The sequence below is a fragment of the Physeter macrocephalus genome, unplaced genomic scaffold (genome assembly GCF_002837175.3).
Source record: "Physeter macrocephalus isolate SW-GA unplaced genomic scaffold, ASM283717v5 random_13, whole genome shotgun sequence".
NCBI lineage: Eukaryota > Metazoa > Chordata > Mammalia > Artiodactyla > Physeteridae > Physeter > Physeter macrocephalus.
The window spans coordinates 163526-170473 of NW_021145299.1; the positions used below are offsets into that span (position 1 = coordinate 163526).

At 53.2% G+C, this 6948-nt stretch overlaps 1 protein-coding gene across 4 annotated transcripts; it reads right to left on the reverse strand.

The window, feature by feature from the left end:
- Positions 1-774: 774 nt before the first annotated feature.
- On the reverse strand, positions 775-4642 carry DKKL1 (dickkopf like acrosomal protein 1). Of its 4 annotated transcripts, none has more exons than XM_024132354.3 (5): positions 4605-4642; positions 4017-4191; positions 3450-3596; positions 3236-3328; positions 775-1170 (listed from the first exon to the last, which is right to left on the reverse strand). In XM_024132354.3, the coding sequence occupies exons 2-5, from the start codon at positions 4170-4172 to the stop codon at positions 862-864; spliced, it is 705 nt and encodes a 234-aa protein (XP_023988122.1). In that variant the 5' UTR covers positions 4173-4191; positions 4605-4642; the 3' UTR covers positions 775-861. The 4 variants fall into 4 exon arrangements, with proteins under 4 accessions (XP_023988122.1, XP_054938072.1, XP_028339029.1 ...); XM_055082097.1 differs by lacking the exon at positions 4605-4642 and adding an exon at positions 4505-4598; XM_028483228.2 differs by lacking the exon at positions 4605-4642 and adding an exon at positions 4469-4598.
- Between the last annotated feature and the right edge of the window lie 2306 nt (positions 4643-6948).

Here is a 6948-nt window from a genome sequence, read left to right on the forward strand (position 1 = left end):
ACCTGTTTAATATGTTGTCCAGGTTGGCTCAATCCAATCCCATGAGCCCTTCAAGGCAGAGAACTCTCTCCTGCTGGAAGAGGAAGAGGAAAGCATAAGGGAGATGGGGCAGAAGGGAAATACAGAGAGATTCCACGTGTGAGATTTGCAGTATGGGATCCACATGCAAAAACCGGAGAGAGACCTCTAGGAACTAAGTGTGGGTGTTCCAGGTGACAGCCAGCAAGGAAGCAGGGACCTCAGTTCAACCCCAAGGGACTTGATTGTGCCAACAACCTGAATGATCTTCGAAGCAGAGTTGTCCCAGAGCCTCCAGGTAAGAACCCCGCTGGCTAACACCTTGATGTTGCCCTTGTGATACCTGCACAGAGGACCAGCCCAGCCATCCTGGATTTCTGACCTATAGACCAGTGAGAGGATACATTTGTATTGTTTTAGGTTGCTACATTAGCGGTCATTTTTTGCGGCAGCAACAGGAAACTAATGCAAGGGCAGAGTGCACAGACAGGACTGGAGTGAAAGAGCTGGGAGCCGGAGGGCAGACAGAGCTGGAGGTGACAGGGATGGGGACTGAGGATACTGATGGGGCTGGAGGTCACAGAGTTGCTCAGTCAGAAGACAGACGGCGTCTGAATCAGAAAACAACACAGAGACGTTGGCAGGAACTAACAGCTCAGCCAGATGTCATGCTGAAGGTTAGGGTTGGGGGAAATTGCCATGGCTTGGCTGGCTGAGGCCTGAGGACAGATCTCCAAAGGAGACAGTGCTGCTGGATGTAAGAAAAAGTTTAATTTCCATATGGTGCCTGGGACGGGGTCTGGTGGGGGGGTACATGCAGGTGTTCCCTGGTCCCCACCCCTATTACTGCTGGGAGTGCCTGAGGATATACAGGAAGTGGGTCTTGCGGGCAGGCAGCCTGGCATGAGAGGAGCTCTGGGTCCCCTCTTCGAGGACGTCCTCGCGGGTCCCCTCTCGGAGCCCATCCCGGATGGCCTGCAGGCGGTGTCGCTTCTCACTGAGCCAGTGGCCGCTCTCCTGGGCATCCTGGTGGGACCTCCGCCGTGGCAGCTTCATGATCCAGAAGGCCATTCGGGGGTGGGGTTCCGGGTGGAAGCTGTCCATGGCCTTTGGGACAGGCACCAGGGCCTCCTTCTCCTCTATCTTGGGTACCTGGTGAAGAGGGACAAGGAGACCCTCTCAAACTCCAAGTGACAGCCTCAAGATGCTCCCCTGGCATATTCAACCCACTTTGCCACCTATGGGATGCTTTGGGAATTAAAAGCTCACCCTGCAGTTTGCAAAACACTCGGGTTTATAAGCGCTTTAGAATTAAAAATACTCTGAGGTTTATAGAATACTCTGGGTTTGAAAACACATTTTGGAGGTTTTAGAAGCACTTTAGGATTAAGCATTCCCTGAGGTTTAGAAAGCAGTTTGAAATGTACAAAGCACTTTGGGATTAAAGAATCATGACCACAGTTGCAACACGTGATCCTTAACGGAATCCTGGATCAAAGAGCAATCGCATCAGCTCTTGTGGACAGCTTTTGGTCCAGCAGGCACATTTCAATGTCTGTTCTGTCCTTGCTACTCAAAGTGAGGGTTGTGGACCAGCAGTGTCAGCATCACTTGGGAGCTTGTTAGACATGCAAATGAGCGGGCCCCACCCCATCCAGACCTACTGAATCAGAGTCTACATTTCAGTACGTTGAGGTTTGGGAAGCCCCATAGGAGATGGTTACAGGTTGAATTGTGTCTCCCCCACTCTCCAGTTCATATGTTGAGGTCCATTAGGACCCTAGTAGCTCAGAATGTAATCTCGTTTGGAAATAGGGTCACTATGTAGTTTTCATTAGTAAAGATGAGGTCATTAGAGTGGGCTCTAATCTACTATGACTGGTGTTCTTATGCAAAGGGGAAATTTGGACATAGAAAAGCACATAGGGAGAGCCCCATGCAAAGATGAAGGCAGAGATGGAGATGATGCATCTACATGCCAAGGAACGCTAAAGAATTGTCAGCAAACCACCAGAAGCTAGGGAAGGTGCATGGAACAGATTCTCCCCAACAGCCCTCTGAAGGAACCAAGCCTGCTGACACCTTGATCTTAGACATCTAGCCTCCAGAACCGTGAGACAATACATGTCTGTTGTTTAAGCCACCCAATCTGTGGGACTTTGTTACGGCAGCTCTAGCAAACTAATAGAGAGATAATAGTCTGATATCAATGTTAAATTTCTTGGGTGTAAAAATGGGACTGGTCACGCAGGCGAATGCATTATTCTTAGGAGATATCTGCTGAAGGATTTAGGGGTGAAGTGTCATGATATCAATAATTTACTGTCACATGGTTCAAAAATAAAAAAAAAGTAAAAAGAAAGTCAGTATGGTAAAATGTTAACAAGTGGTGAATCTAGGCCAGTGGTTTTCAACCCAAGTCTGGAGACATTTTTGGTTGTCACAACTGGAGGGGGTGTGGGTGCTACTGCCATCTAGTGGGTAGAGGCAGGGATGCTGCTAAACATTGTATAGGGCACGGGACAGCCCCCTACAACAAAAAATTATCCAGCCCCAAATGCCAATGGTGCTGATGTTGAGAAACCCTGCTCTGTGGAAAAGTGGATACAGGTTTATGGTACTATTGTTTTTGCAACTTTTCTGTAGATTTGAAATCTTTAAAATAAAAAAGTGGGAGTGTGTGTGGGAGAACCACGTGGGTTTGCCAAGCACTTGAGTGTTCTTACAACATTTTAGGATCAAAAAAAATAAGCCCTTTGTGATTAGAATCACTCTTAGAGGTTTACGAAGGTGAGATACACAAAGCATTTGGGGTTCATAAAGTACTTAGGAATTATTAAAAATCACATTTTGATGTTTACAAGGGAGAGATTTACCAAGCACTTTGGGATAGATTAAAAAATCCTTGGAGGTTTGCAGAGCACTTTGAGATCAAAACACACTTTGAGGTTTACGAGGGTGAATCTTAGCAAACACTTGGAATGAAAAGTACTTTTTCTGGCTTACAAAACCCTCTGGGGTTGGAGCAAGCAAGGATGTACTCTTAGGCTGTAAACCTCATTTCTGAGAGCTGGTCAGTCCCTTTTGACAGATGACAAAACTGAGGCCCAGAGAGAGGGTGTCCAGCACAGAGGGAGTGGGAGAGTCAATTCTTCTTTTCCTCCTAAACTACAGAAAGTGTTTGGGCTTGGACACTTTGCTGGGGGCGTGTCCTAACCTTCCAGTCACCCTGCAAGCTCCCCTCTCCTGGCTCAATGGATGCCACCACCTTCTCAGAGATCAGCACCTCTCCTGTCTTGTTGTTGGTCACCTGTGAGGACCCGAAGGAGAGTAAGAAAAAACGTCTTTCCTCCTATGCCCTCCTCCCTGACAGATACTGCAGCATGAGGGATCTTAGGGAGACTCCAGGAGGGACTTCCTGGCATAGGCACCTTGTCAATCTGGAGGTGGCTGGAGAGAGTTTTGTTTCCCAGCCTGTGCTTCTGGTTCTCTTCTTGGTGGTAGTTCCTAGGGAGGCCCCGGAAGTCCATAGGAGCAGAGAAGAAGCTGTCCATGCCCCGCAGCAGGTCATCCTGGGGCTGGGGGAGGAATTGGTGAGCTGCTGGACCTCTGGACTCCCCAGGACATCTGTAGCCTTGGCAGGATCCCCTTCTCTCTCCATCCTCTGACCCTTAGGGCCTAACCAGGTCACCTCCTTTCCCCATCTGTCCCATTACTTTCCTATTCCTGCCCCCATCTGTCTTCTGTCTCTCTGTCCCATCCCTCTCTCCTCCTGTCTGTCTGTCTCTCTGCCTGTCTCCCTCCCTCTCTTCCTATCTCTCGGTCTCCCTGTTGCACGCTCTCTCTGTCCCTTGACTCCTCTTTCTGTCTATCTTTCTATCTGGCCGCGACCCGTCTCCCACTCTGTCTCCCTGAACCCCTTCCATCCCTCAGTCACCATCTGCCCCTGTCCCTCTTCTCTGTACCTCTTCTTTTCCCCAACACACGGCAGAGCTTACTTTCAGGAAAAGCCGGGTGAAGGCTTGGAGTAGACTCTGGAGACCTAGAAAAGCCGAGGAGCTCTCCTGGGCGTCACCATCGCGGATCGGGGCTGCAGTGGAGGGGGGCACCGAGGCAGAGGGGAACAGCAGCAACAGGGCTAGCAGGTGCCACATTGCGGGCCGGGCCGGGAGGCTATGGCAAGGGCAGGGGTCAGAGCCCCCCCCATAAAGGCTCCGTCCCCTAAGTGCCCACACCCCCATCCTAGGCAACAGCTCCTTCCTATCCCTGGCCCAGGAACTCCGCACACCCCGCCCATTCCCCCCACCCCCTTATCTTCTGCTCCAACCCCCTCCATCGTGTCAGGCCCCTCCCCTCCCCTCAGGCCCTGCTCTTCTGGGCTCTGCCTCACACAACAGATCTCGTTCCTCTCCTTCGCCCACATTCGTATCCAGATCTCGTTCCTCCTCACCTTCTCCCACGCCCCGCCCCTTCTTCTGGGACCCGCCTTTATACTAGACCACAGCCCGGTCACCGGACTCTCAGACTCTGGCCGTCCACGGACTGTTAAATCCAAACAGTTCTGAGCTCGAGCCCAGCCCGGATACCTGGAGCGTTGGATGAGCTCCTCGAGGCCTAGACTCGCCTCTATTGTCTGACCACGCCCCCATTGATGACCTCACCCATGAGCCCAGCCCTCTATTGGACAGTCACGCCCTTAAGGGAAGGGCCACGCCCCTTGAGCCAGAGCCGGGCGTTGATTTCAAGTTCACACCCCCATAGTCAGACCACGCTCCTGTCGGTTGACCTCGGCCCTGGAGACCCAGTGTTGCCCCTGTTCTCTGATCGTGGCCATCGTGCCGGAGTCACTCTGCAATCGCCGGTGGCCCCGCCCCTGACTTAGAGCCACGCCCCCGCACCAAGGCCACGCCTCGGTGCCCCAGATCTTGCCCCTAGCGCCCTCAGTTCCATTCCTAGGCTCTCTCTGCTTATGAACTACCCGTGTCCGAGCAGTCCTTCTGATTATCCCACTGCTTAGTTCTGTATCTATCTCTGAGAGTTTCTCCGTGTCCTTTTCCGTCTTCTCCAGGTTTTGAAACGATTAATACGCTCAATAGAGTGCATTGTAGGGACGCTGAACCCCGAGCTCTCTTCGGTTCCACTAAAAAGCTCCGCCCTCTCAAGAAACCCTAAATCCAGTCCTATGTACCACCTTACAAGGAACCCGGAATCCGGGCTCCCTTTTTCCTCAGGACCCCAGAGTCTGGACCCCAGCCCCTCTTGTCTCTTGAGTTTGAACACTCAACTTCTCATCTTTAAGGGACCCTTCATCTTTAAGGGGTATAATTACGGGACCCTCATCTTTTTCCTCAGGAACCGAGGCTCTCCCCGGGTCCTGGGACAGCTGCCACCTCTAGTCCACTAGTGCGTGTGGATGCGGGAGTCTCCATCTTGGTGAACCTCCAATAACTCCCAGTCGTCTTGCCCACGACCCTTAACTCTGATGAGGTCACAAGGAAACCAATCAATCAAAAGAAATCAGTGGAAATCAATCAAAAACCCATCCCCATTACCTCTAGTCTCAAAAATATACTTGACGCTGAACAGGATTCTTTTGTGTTCCTATCAATCACTTCCACAACTCCAACACACAAACTACACTAGAGGGTAGCCAGGAGTCCAGGCCCCCAGACCATTCCTCCTCTTGACTCAGGAATCTTGGCCCCCAGTTTCCTCCTCTCTCAGATACAGACAGGTTTCCTGGTCCCCATCAATCCTCCCTCAGACCCAGGTGTCCAGACCCCCAATTCTCCTGCTCTCTCAGGGATCCAGGCATCAGAATCTCGAAATTCTTCACCAGGCCCCAGCTAGACTTCACCTGTCTTTTCCCAAAGCAAAAATCCTCGCCCAGACTGTCACCGTCGGATCCCCCTTCCCGCTGTCCGGCGCCCGGACCCGCCCCCCCTCCGGTCCCTCCCACTTTTCCCAAACAAAGCTCCCGGGCAACTTTCTCCCTCGCAGCGCCCCGCCCGCCCGCGGCTCCCCAGCCCCAGGCCGGGAGGTAGGTAGGAAGGCGCCGGCGGGAGTCGGGGATCCTGCTTTGGGGTGTGTGAGTTCGTGTGGGAAGTTATGCGTTATGAGTTGAGGTGTTTGTGGGACCGTCTCTGAATTGCTTGCAGCCCTCTTTTTGCCGGGGGGGCCCGAGTTTGCGCTCGTGACTGAGTCTAAGTGTGGAGTTGGAACTTTCGCCAGAGTTGGGGTGTCTGTTGATGGGTCTGAGTTTGGGAATGTGAGCCTGGGAGTCGGTGAGGACTGGGGACTGTGGGGGGAATGTCTGTGGAGGTATCGGTTTCAAGTGAGAAAGGGCCCCGTGCTTGTTTCTGATCGAATTGGTTTGTGTGTGTCATTTGTGGGCGCCTGGTCCTCCTCATGGAGAAAGGAGGCCTCCTGGGTGGCAGAAGGGGGGTGCTACGGTGCTTTCTGGATCTTCAGTCTTTTCTCTTTGGAGGTTTGGGGCCTGGGGCAGGAAATTAGTGGGGACCTTTCTGACTCAGCTCCTCTGTCCCTTTGTCTGGCCACATGGGGGAGAGCTGGGCTGGGATTTTGGCCTACGGGGGTCCTGAATGCCTCAGCGCCACTGGGCTCGGCCAGGGGTCTTTGTCTGTCTGGGCCGGAGCTCCGGGGTCCCAGGAAGGAGGGGGTTGGGGGCCTGGACTCTGGGGTCCTGGGAAAGCCGTGGAAGACGTGGAGCCGCCAGGGAGGCGGGATCTGCCTGTATTGGAAAAAGTTTTCCCCTGTTCCCGGCCTCCGGAAAGTCACTGGGAACTTGAGTTGGATCCGAGCCCATGCCGCGGGGCGGGGTGGGGGGGGGGGAGGAAGGGGAGGGAAGGGGCGGGGCCGGGGGCCAGAGAGGAGGCGCGCTCGCTGGCCAGTCCCCCCCCTGATGGGGGT